Source organism: Equus asinus, chromosome 21 (genome assembly GCF_041296235.1).
Source record: "Equus asinus isolate D_3611 breed Donkey chromosome 21, EquAss-T2T_v2, whole genome shotgun sequence".
Taxonomy (NCBI): Eukaryota; Metazoa; Chordata; class Mammalia; order Perissodactyla; family Equidae; genus Equus; species Equus asinus.
In genome coordinates, this window is record NC_091810.1 from 32,959,636 (window position 1) to 32,972,385 (window position 12,750).

Sequence of the window (12,750 nt, forward strand, 5' to 3'; positions counted from 1 at the left end):
TGTCTCTTTCCCTGTAACTCTGTCTGTCTTCCGGGGAATGAGTCTTTGTGTATATTTCTTTCTGCCTCTGTGTTCTTGTCTTGGAGGCTAAGTATGTGAGTTGGGAGCAAAGTGTCTTGATATAGTTTGAGTTTTTTTCTTCACAGAAATAGCCAGGAATATGATGACTTTTTCATTATATTAACTGTATAGTAATATTTAAAAACAAAACATCTGGGGTTTCCAAAGCTGTAAAAGTTAGAAAGTTCTGTGATATAAGCTGGCCTGTTCCTGCTGCTCCATCCGGCTGGTAATCCAGTTGAAGAAGACAAGAACACCAGGTAAAGTTTTCTAGCAATTAGAGTCATCGAAATGATCATAATTTACACTGAATTGAGAAGGAAAGGCCTATGAACTTGTCATGGAGATTTCCCTTAATTAGAGTGATACTAAAATATGCAATGCATTAACGGACCTCCCTTACTAACCAGTCATTGAAATGATTTTTTTTCACATATTTGTCCAAATTAGAAATGGACATAAATTACACAAAAATAAAACCCTAAGTAGAGAAAACTGCATGAAAATTTTCCCATAAAACAGTCATTTTATTCCCCCATGCTTTAAATAATGAATCTTCAATCATCTTATAAAACTGAAAAAATTATTTACAAAAACACTTCTAATTACTTTATGACAATGACCTTAGGAAGGACAATCAATCATCTCTATGACACATACAGGGAAAGGGCAGGTATTGCCCAAAGTACTGGATGTTTCTATCAGTACAGCCAGGCATCGCATAACTACCATGCAGGCGCATATACGATGGTGGTCCATAAGATTAGTACCACATAGTCTAGGTGTGTGGTAGGCTGTATCATCTAGGTTTGTGTAAGTACACTCTGTGATGTTCGCACAATAACAAAATCGCCAAATGATGCATTTCTCAGAACGTATCCCGTTGTTAAGTGATGCATGACTGTATCTACCTGGTTAAACTTTCTTCCCCTTCTCACTCACATATTTTGGTATCTTGCAAGAAAATCTTTGGAATATAATGTGTGTTTATGTTATATCCTGGTTTGCCTATGCTTGACAAATGGGAGGCCCTGGAGGCAGATAGCCCAGGCTGACCTTCTGTCTCTGCCACTACTGACTACATGATTTTGAGCAAGTCATTAAATCTCTGCCTCAGTTTTCTTATGGGTAAAATGAAAATAATAGAAGGATACACATTATGGGGTTCAGGTTGGAATTAAATGAATGTATAGATTTGAAGGACTTGGAAGAATGGCACACGATAAGCCTTCAAGAAAATGTAAGCCATTATTTTTATTATTGTTATCATTATTATTTAATTATATCTCATTATTTTTAAAACTTTGAGACTGATACTATTTTTATGCAATTATAGATCAGTTAGAATAATAAGAAGCCCCCTAGAAATTTATTTTTGTTTGTTTTACATCATCTGCTTGGAAAAATTCTTCCCTTAAATAAATAATTATGTTTTGAGTCATCATCTTCTTGTTTATGAGTCTTTGATTCTAACTTTTAGTGCATGGGAAGTAATTAGAGATTAAAGAAAGGCTGTACATGGTATTTTTAGCTGGTCCCAACCACAGATATTGAGTAGGTGCTCTCTCCCACCCCATTTTGGGTTATATAATGATTAATAAAACACAACAGGGTGTGAATTAGAATGGAATGACTTATATTTCTTCAGAATAGTGTTAGGCACAAATCCAAGTGTGTAATGCTTTTTAAAATATTTATAAATGACTATCCCATAATTTAAGTTGTTGGGGTGTATTTTGGTGTTTTTAGTTATCAGGCAATAGAATATTATTTTTAAAATAAAAGTTCGCTCCTTAGAAATTTCTCCAAATATCATATGCTTTACTTTTGAATAAACTGCTAAGATTTTACCCCCAAATCTATATCTCATTTTACATAACCTGATCTCAGATTTTGAATCTTGAAACAGTCCAATATATGCTATTTTAAAATCATAGCTGCTTTTCTGTTTTTGAAAACACCGTAGAAGGCAACTGACCTGCAATTTCAGAGTAAAGCAAATGACAGCAATTGGAACACTTACCACAGGAAATGCATTATGTATGACAGAATATGTGTAGGACAAAAGTGGTGCATGGATTGTCAACTGCTGTCATGGAGAGAAGCTGGCTTCTATCCATTCATAGGTTGAGAAAGGAAAATGCGCAAAACATTGTAAATGTGCCAAAGTGGAGGAAATAGTTAAAGAAACGGTGCTGTATCCACCCCTGAAATTCTATGTTGCTATTAAGAATAATGTTTTTGAAGCGTATGTATTAAGTTGGGAAATGCTTATCATATGTTAAATGAAATAAGCTGTTGACAAAACGGTACTACAACATTTCGGTTCAATAAAATACATAGTACGTAAGTTTTATTTAATGATGGGTTAAGCCTGGAAGGACATATACGTGTTACTTACAAAGCAATGATAATCTCTGAGCAACAATATCATGGGTGATTTTAATGTATGGACATATTTCTGTAGTTTTCACAATTCCTATAATAAACATGCACTCCTGAAGGTGACCTACCAGCATTAGTGATGTCCAGGATAATTAGTTAGAAGCAGTTCTAAGAAAAGATGGTCGCTAAAGTGCCACTGTATTGAATTAACATGAAACAAAACTTTGTAAAACAATGTCTGTCTCTAAGCATTACCCACACTTATTAGTAGAATAGGAAATAGATACCATCCTTTTGTAAACACTTGACTGGAACCAGACACTATGCAAAGCACATTATACATATGATTTCCTTAATCCTCACCACAACCTTATGAAGTAGAAGCAATTATTATTCCCACTTTACAGATGAGGAAACAGGTTAGAAAGCAAATGTGACTTGCCAAAAGTCATTTTATTAGTAACTGGTACAGCTGAGATTCTGCTCATGTCTGTCTAATTTCACAGTTCATGATGTTAATAACTACCCTGGAATTATTAATTTGTATCTACACTTTATATTTAATTTGCATGTAGAGATCTAAGCCATAAAAAAATTCTTGGTCGGGGCTGGCCCCGTGGCCGAGTGGTTAAGTTCGCGCGCTCCGATGCAGGCGGCCCAGTGTTTCGTCAGTTCGAATCCTGGGCGCGGACATGGCACTGCTCGTCAGACCACGCTGAGGCAGCGTCTCACATGCCACAACTAGAGGAACCCACAACGAAGAATACACAACTATGTACCGGGGGGCTTTGGGGAGAAAAAGGAAAAAATAAAAAAAAATCTTTAAAAAAAAAAAAAAAAAAAAAATTCTTGGTCATAGCAACACATAGACTTACTCATAAATGCCAGTGGATTCAAAGATTTTGGAGGAGTGGAACGCTATGGAAACCAGGAATAATCAGCTTGAGGCTAAAGAATACAATATACTGACTTTTGCTTGAAAGATGGAGACTAACAGCTCTCTTGCCTGAAACTACCACATTAAAGTGCTCAGAGTTTCCAAAGTCGAACAAACTTGTTCCGAGAGACAAAATATTACCAATATGTGGCTTAGCTTCTCCCAGAGACTCAGGGCCAGATGCCATTTCCTCCTCTGCCAGCATAGACAGTGCATTGCTCTTTGTGTCTTGCATCCAAATCCTAAAGGCAATTCTATTTCTAGATCATTAGAGATAAAAAAAATGAACTGAAACAAAATGAAGATTTATAGTTTACAGACTCAATGCTTTGTTTGGCAGAGAACATGAGAAACCATCATGGTTTTATGATGTTTATTGGCTTCTAAGGCCAAGAGTTTCCTCCTGAAAGAGGATGGAACAGGTTTTCTAGTCTGGCTGTCTGCCTTCCCTGCATTTGAGTTGCCTTACTGTTTTGACTGTGATCTAGAACAAGGAAATAATCATTGTGCAGGTTTCCCAACCTCAGCTCCATTGACATGGGGCGCTGGATAACTCTTTGTTGTGGGGCTATCCTGTGCATTGTAGGATGTTTAGCAGCATTCCTGGCTTCTATCCACCAGATTCCAGTAGCATCCCCCTAGTTGTAACAAATGTCTAGATCAAAATGTCTTCAGACATTGCCAAATGGCCCCTGAGACTTGCCTTGATTGAGAACTGCTGATCACAGTGTATTTCCAAACCTGGCTTTTTCACATCTTTTTTTTTTTTCTAAAAAAAGCTTGACCTTTCTATGGTACAGAATAGGCAACTGTCCACGCCACATGAGTTTGTCCCTTTGGCTATGGTTGATTAAGCAGAGGTTGACAGATGACTTGAGCTGGACCAATCATATTTAGTCTTTTCAGAGAATGCATTTAAGACACAGGAATTGATTCCAATATATTTGGATTATACCATGATGCTGAGTGAGATCAGAGTTGGCACCATGCAAATAAAAGCCTCACATGAGTCCCTAAATTATGGGGGAGAAAAGCTAAAATGCTTGAAGAGGGAACTAGTCCACACAGAGGGGAATGAAGGAGACAGAGATCAGAAATAAAGAAAAAAAGATGGTAGCTGCCTGAAGAATTATGAATCCCATAAGGTTTGGCTGAATTTCCCGTGATTGGGTTCGCCGGATTTCTCTATTTTCTTAAAAAGTAGCTTCCTTTTTGCTTGGTCTAGCTTGAGTGTGTTTCTCTTTCTAACCACCTAATGATTCATAATAAATTTAAAAAAAAGTAACACGAGCCAATCTAGAAGATGTCCTTCCTCATCTATAACTCAAGGAAGAACAAGAGACCCTGTGCCAAGAGAATCAGGTTCTAATTCCTGCTATGTGACCTTGAGCAAGTGACTTACTTCTCTGAGTTCTGATTTTCTTACTGAAGAATCTGAAGATCAACTCACATGCGGTTTTAAAATTATGAAAGATAAAGATGGGGAGAGATATTTTAGGTCCCTTTAAACCTTGGACTCACTGTGGGACGGAGCATACAAAATTATTTTAAAGATAGTGGCCAAGACTTGATATTAGAGTCAGTTGCTCTGGGCTCAAGAGTCAGTCAAGCTACAACTTACCAGTCAAAGGACCAATGAAACATTACTTAAGTCTTCTAAGACTAAGCTTCTTCATGTTTAAAACAGGAAGGAAAGTCTATCTGCCCCAGTGATCCCTGTTTTATGGTCCTCAAGCCCTTGTGGTCCACTCCCACGTTGAATAGATAGGGTTACTGGTATAACCAATAGGATATTGTGGAGGCAATGAAGTGTAAGTTCTGAGGTTAGGTCATAAAACAAAAGGTCATCATGGCTTCTGTATTGTTCTCTTGGATCGCTCACTCTAGGGGAAGGCGGCTGTCATGAAGTGAAGACACCAAGCTTCTATGGAGAGGTCTATGTGGCAGGGAACTGAGGTCACCTGCTCACAGCCATGTGAGTGAGCCATCCTCCAGCACCAGTCAAGCCTTCAGATCTTGACTGCTCCCACAGGAGAGACTCTGAGCCAGAACCACTCAGCTAAGTTAAATTCTTGACCCACAGAAGCTGTGAGATAATACTTGCAGCTTAAAGCTGCTAAGTTTTTTCGGGGTTGGGGGGGGGCGGTAATTTTTTATACATCAATAAAAAACTAGCATAGGACTGTTGGGAGGAGTAAATAAAATCACGCGTGAGAAGTGTTTAAGACAGTGCTTGGCACACGGTGAACACTCAGGGCACGTCTATCTGTTCATGAATGTACGTGAAGCACCCAGAGCCGTGCCTGGCATATGGTAAATGCTCTTAAAATATGTGTTGAATGAATGTTAGATGTTGTTAACTTTACTACCATTATCACCAGCCCCATGATCTGTCACCTCAATCCAAAATCACTTCCCAAATGAGCTAGACTCTCAAATTTCTTGACTTGGAAAAATTTCTTTACCTTAATCTTCTCTGAAAAATGTCAGAATAAACCATTCGAAAATCCCAAAGCTGGAGAAACAAGAATTCGAACTCTATGCTCAGGTCTGGCATTTGTATAACTTTCCAGATTCGCATGTACCTTGTTCATTATCCTCAACCATATTTAGATGAAATAGAAGAGTATATTATGCATGGTACACACCTAGATGAACGCCTAGAGAGAAATGTACAACCAGCTACTTACCATCGACACAGGAAGGTCGGTTTCTTGTCGTTCCAGCCACTTTCCCAGGTAGACAGGAACACTTTACTGTTTGTGACCGCTCCTCAATGCGATTCTTATTACAACATCTGTGTGCCGCTATCACTTCACATGTCCCTCCTTCTGGCAAGAGAGAAGGAACAGGGACACTGATTAGAAATGACTCAGTGGCCATTCAGGCCTGTGGGGATATGTGTGGAGGTGTTGGGAAAAGTGAGAGAAATTATAGAAATAGTTTCCATGAAGTATAATTACCAATGGGTTCTCTCCCACTATATATGATGTGATATATATGTATACACACATGTATATATATTTATGATATATATATACATATACATGTATATAAGATTATATAAAAGGTATGCGTAATCTTGGAGAAGACAGGCATTATAGCATTATACTTCAAATGCAACCGAGAACACCAATGAATAGACCTTAAAAGGCAACAATTCCAGGCCACATGTACTCAGAGGCAGTGGAGCAGTGGATGCCTGGAGCTAACATAAAATAAAGACAATCCTGATTTAAATGCATTATATTTTGGGAGCTCACTCCTGTGTTATCTTAGCATTTAGAATTCTCTGAGCTCCCACTAATGACAAGCAACTGACACTCCAGTGATACAGAACCTGTAGAGGCAGGAAAACTGCCCAGAAATTAGCATTCCCTCCCACTGCCTGCCCACTCTCAAGGGGGCTGAATAGAAAATCTAGTTGGGGAGTCATTTCCAAAATCCAGGTCTCATCCAAAAATGATGGAAACAATTGCTGGAGAAAATGGGTCTGTGCTTTAAATGGCATCTCAAATTACAGACCTGGGCATATGGTTTCGCTTAAGTGTTACAGGTCAGCCGTGCATTCATCAACATTTATTGGCAACCTAACATTTGTCACTCTCCGCTAGATTTTAACAGGCACACTGCCGAGTCTGTCTAAGGGTTGGTGAGCACGCAGGTGGGTCTTTCCAGCCTGCAGGACATCAGCTAAGCCAGTTCTCTAGGGACACAAAAGATTCTCCAAGTGCCTAGAAACCAGGAATTACCTTACCCAACATCAACTTTTGCATTCAGGAAGAATGTTTTTCATTTGACAAGAATGAGCTTAGAACATTTAGGATTCTTGGCATTTAGGATTCAGTTGGCAGAAATTCAGCAAGCATTTGTTAAGCAACCACTATATATAAGTGATTGTGTTATAAACTGTAAGGGATATGTATCCAGCCCATCCATGGTGAGCATTTGGGAAAGAGTAGAAAAAAGGAGAGGAGCGAGGGAACATGGGAGAGAAGAAGGGAGGAGGGCAGACAACACACAGCTGCACCTGTCCTGAGAACATAGCCTAATGCAGTGGTTCTCAACGCAGACGTGGGAGGTGGGGTGATTTTGCTGCTCTCCCTCCCCACCACACTTGGCGAAGTCTGCAGACATTTTTAATGGTCATTACTGGTGGAGGGTGGGTGCTCCTGGCATCTAGTGGGTGGAGGCCGGGGATGGTGCTAAACATTGCACAATGCACAGGAGAGCTCCCACAACAAAGAACTAACTGACTCAAAATGTCAATAGTACTGAGGTTGAGAAACCCTGGTTTCAGATGAAAGAAACCCCCACACGGATCTCTGACTTAAGGCAGAGTAATTCTGCCTCCTTCAATGGGAGGGAATAGTTGGGGCTTTCAAACCAGCCTGTTTTAGTCTGAATCCCAGCTCTGTCACTTACTACCTGAGTGCCTCAATTTCCTCATCTGTAAAATGGGAATAAAAATAACACCTGCCTCATAGGGTTGTGTGAGTATAAACCAAGATAACACACGTATAGGGGTTAGCACTGAGCCTCTTTACAAAGTAAAGAGTCCATATATGCTACCTATGATAAAAATATTGATGTTATATTTCTTTGAGGATGCTTCCCTCCTTTCTGCCTCAGAAACTTTGTGAGTACGATTTTCCTGGCATACTCTCTCCTACCTCCCATCCCTCCACCCCCAACTCAAAAGCATTCACTCAGTTAACTCTCCCTTGAACTGAACGCGAAGGTCAGTTCCTTAGAGAACTTCCCCTAGCTTTCACTATTGTTCATTCTCTGAGTACACCACACATTTCCTCTCGCAATTGTAACTACACTGTGACCGCAGGCAAACTCTAAGTGGGGTCAGGGTCAGGGTTGTTGCTTGTTTCCTTACAGCCCTATCATTAACAACTGCTGTAGGGACTCCATAATTGTTGGTTGAACAAATGAAAGAATAAGTGAATTAATTAAAATGAACACTATAATATAGAACCAAGTTTTGTGGACTTTGGTGGATGGGGAGACCCAATTGTTTTCGAAGATCTAGGAAGGCTCCTTAAGTTCTGCATTGAAAGGTAGGGCTTCACCGGGCAATGATGAAGGGAAAGCATTTCACTAATGTGAGAGACTGGTGCCTTTTTTTAAAAACAATCTTTTAATTGTAGAACACTTTTAGATTTACAGAAAATTTGTGAAGATAGTGCTGAGGGTCTCCACATATGTTATACCCTATTATTTCCTATTTTATTGCCCTAATTTCAATATATTAATATGGTACATTTGTTACAATTAATAAGCCATTATTAATACATTATTATTAACTAAAGTCTATGCTTTATTCAGATTTCCTCAGGTTTTACCTAATGTCCTTTTTGGTTCCAGGATCTCATCCAGGACACCACCACATTACATTTAGTTGTCTTATCTCCTTAGACTCCTCTCGGCTATGACAGTCTCTCAGACATTGCTTCCTATTTTCTTGACCTTGACAGCTTTGGGGGTGTTGGTCACGTATTTTGTAAAATGTCCCTCAACTGAGATTTATCTGATGTTTTTCTCATGATTAGACTGAGGTTATGTGTTTTTGGAGGAAGACTACAGAGGTAAAGTGTCAGTCTCATCACATCATATCAAGGGTACATACTATCAACCTCACTGATCACTGTTGATGTTGACCTTGATCACTTGGCCAAAGTAATGCTTGTCAGATTTCTTCACTGTAACACTGCTCTTCCCTCCCCTCGACCCTGTCCCCTTCCACACTGTCCTCTTTGGAAGGATGTCACTATGTGCAGCCCATACTTAAGGGGCGAGGAGTTAAGCTCCAATTCCTTGACGGTGGAGATCTACTTGAATAATTGGAAATTCTTCTGCATGGCATATTTGTGCCCTTTTTACCATTTATTTACTTATTCAATCATTTGTATCAGTATGGACTCATGGATATGTATTTTATACTTTGGGTTATAATCCAATACTCTATTATTCTTTTTTTGCTCAAAATGTTCCAGCTTTGGCCATTGTGAGCTCTTTCAATTGGCTTCTGTGTCCCTTTTTTTTAGTGGGGGGACTTTCTTACTTTCTGGCCCTACAAGATGCTCCAGGCTTATCTTGTACATTTCCTGTCCTAGAATCAGTCATTTCTCTAAGGAGCTGGTCGGGGCATTTTAAAAAACACATTAGATTAGGTGGAACTGAGGCCCTGAGATAGGACTTAACTGGAGAGGGCTCAGTATGATCCTATGCTGCAGGGAGGCACAAATGGGCATTTTGAAGTGAAGGACTGATGTGATGTGGATATTGCTCCAGAGTGACCACCTTGACCTTTGGGTTCAGGAGCAGTTGGAGAAGCGCAAGGTGGCAAAGCAGAAGAAAAGAAAAGGCCATTGCAAAATTCTGAGCTGGAAGTAAGCAGGCTTGAAGTTGGATCATGAGAAGAGTCTCTCACTCTCACCATCTGCCCATCACTGGGATTAGAGTTAATAGAACAATAGGGCTAATTGCACACAATACTCTTTAACCCAGACACCTGTAATCAGGTCACTTCAGCTTAAAATTGTCAGCTACAAGCACCCTCAGTCGAGCCAGTAATAGCTCGTTCTATGCTGCATGAAAATACCACTAACGTTAAAGTCACCACTTGGCTTTAATACAAGACTGGAGCAACATTTGTGATTGAAAATAGCACAAGGCATATGAAAGCTCCCAGGACGTATTTTGAATCTCATTTGACTTATAGTCAAGCCAGCAGACACAGTGACAGACATGCCAGATTGTCTGAGTTACTGCACTGAGTTAAATAATACAGACAACAAGGTGGCCATGAGCCCCAAAGGCAGTCCCTCCTGGCACTGTTGTAGATGAGCCAAAGGAGCGGTTCCGCGTCATCTCAGCACCCGCTGACATTTAGGAAGCTCTGATTTGGGTGCTGGCACTGTATTCGGCACTTTACCTACATTAATTATAAAACTCCTGGCAACTGTACAAGGTAATATCCCCACTTTACAGATGAAAAGTTCATGCTCAGAGAGGTTGAATAACTTGCCCAGAATCACACAAGTGTGACCCAGGTCTGTTGGACTCTAAAACTCATGCATTTTTTTTTTTTTATCCTGTCACAAGTAGTCATTCTTTGTCGATGAAAAACTTCCAAAAGGAAGTCTAACAGTTGGCCTAGGATAGTTACCAAGGTTAAGTATCTAATTTACCCCTACCCCACAAATGGACCTGATTTGCTACCACCTGTCTCTCCTTCTCTCTGCTCCAGGGACATTGGTGTCCTTGTAGGCTGTTGACTGAACATGGCAGGCGTGATGTTTCTTGAGGATGGCTCTAAATCCAGGGAGGCGTTGTTCTAAATAAGAGGCTTGCCTGGTCTTGACAAGCTAAATTATGCACCACATGGGACACACTTCTGGTAGGTCTCTGGCTCATTCCCTCACCTCCTCCATATCTTTGCCACATGTCATTTTATCAGAGGCCCACTTGACTACCCTATTTAAATCATAAGTCCTTCCGCCAGCACTCATGATCTCCCTTCCATTGTTCTATGCACCCCCATCCCCACCTCCAGGGGACCTGCAACTTTCAAATATATATATATAGTATATAATGTGCTCATTTATTATACTTATTGTCTGAGTCTCTCCCTGGAAGATGATCTCAAGGATAGGGATTCCTATTGTTTTCTTTATTAAACATTGTCTGTAATATTATTATTAGGGTTGAAAAGTACTTTTAAGACATATTTCATCTAATCTTCAAAATAGTTCAAAAATAGAAATAGGACTACTGTTATCCCCATTAGCTAGTGAGGATGCAGACTTAGAGCAGCCAAATGACATAGCCACTTAACTAACAGTAATAATAATAGTATTATAGGAGTTAACCATTTCTTGAATATTTGCTATATGCCTGACACCAAGGTAGATACATTATAAACCTTCAATTCGTTTTATATTCACAAAAGCCCAGTGAGGTTATGATTACCCTCATTTTATAGGGAGGCAACTGAGATCAAGATTTAAATGCTTGCCCATATTTTATCTAGCAAGTACCTGGCAGCATCTGGACCAGCACCTCGATCCTCTGACCCCATATACAGTGCTCTTTCCTTAGTCCCAGCCCTGCACACATGCTGCCATTTCTCTGAAAAGAAGAGGAAAACTTGGCAACTGGAAATTGACAAGTGCTCCATTTTCATTAAAACCTTGTATATAAAGTCAATGACCCCAAACCATATCTTCCTCTGGCTCACAGATGATGGATTTGCACATTGGAAGTCAGGGAGGTATTCTCTAAATAACAAGCTCATCTGATCTTGACAAGTTGAACTGTGGCTTCAATTACACTCACTGCTCTGGCACACCAATGTGGAGCCCAGAATCAGGTCTTGCAGGCCCACAGGACTCTGATATTTAGAAAGTCTGATTGACCCTGCCATACCCAAATCTCCTGATTCCCAAGGTTTACATTTGTGGCTGACCTAGCCACAGTCAATCAGAGCAATTTAATCTTTCAGTCTATCTTGACCGCGGAACCCTGGTCCACTGATTTGAGTTGACAAAGTGAAAACAGATCTTTGACAGGAAAAGGCTCTCTTACATCTGTAGTCCTTTGCTCAGAAGTTTTCAAGTTATGCTTTGTGGGGTTCTATGGATTTTCTGAGTGAGCTCAGTTACTTCCATTGGAGGAAAGTAGTCAGCAACTCTAATTACTTTATTTTTAACACTGAGTGTAAAAATCTATTCTTCAAAAGGATTCCTCTACTAAGGAAAAAGTAAAAAACGACTGTACTTAGCTAATGAGCAGCTCTCTAAAGCTAATATTAAATGACAAGTATTTGTTAGTTGGATGGATGTGATGAGGATTTTTAGGCTGCTTAATTTTAAAACGGTTTATGATGAGGATTTTTAGGCTAGTTACTTTTAAAACTGCAGATGAGAAGCAGGCTCCAAGGACTGGAATTTTGCTTGCCCTTTTGAGAGACATTTGCGTTTGTGAAGGAAGGGGGGATGACCTTGTAGGGACCTGAAATTGGCCACCCCAGGATGTGTCTCTTTGGCATTGGGACTGTTTGGGGCTGATTGCTTTTGATGGGCTGGGACAGGGAAGGAGGCTCTGGGGAATGGAACATGCCCTTGTTGGGACACATTTACATTTGTAAGGTAAATCTCTATCTGTAAAAGGTGCCTCCCTCTCTGTACCAGGAAGAAGAAGAGAGATGACCTTATCCCTAGAAACTCTTAATGGGGAAGGCAAGAACTTAAGTTGGTTGCTGTCTGGCAATCTCATGTAACTGATTTAGGGTGGTGGCTTCTGACCTTTACTTAATCCGATTTGATTCTTGTCTAAAAGTCATGCGATCACCCAAC

The 12,750-nt window shown here is 40.0% G+C and overlaps 1 protein-coding gene across 4 annotated transcripts in view; it reads right to left on the bottom strand.

The window, feature by feature from the left end:
• TAFA1 (TAFA chemokine like family member 1) overlaps nt 1-12,750 on the bottom strand; it is a 466,057-nt gene that overhangs the window by 96,049 nt on the left and 357,258 nt on the right. For 2 of the 4 annotated variants that reach the window (XM_014836080.3, XM_070493146.1), the window contains one exon: nt 6,073-6,213. In XM_014836080.3, the coding sequence (XP_014691566.3) occupies nt 6,073-6,213 (141 nt within the window). The remainder of the gene's footprint in view (nt 1-6,072; nt 6,214-12,750) is intronic. The other 2 variants (XM_070493147.1, XM_070493148.1) reach the window with 1 other exon arrangement.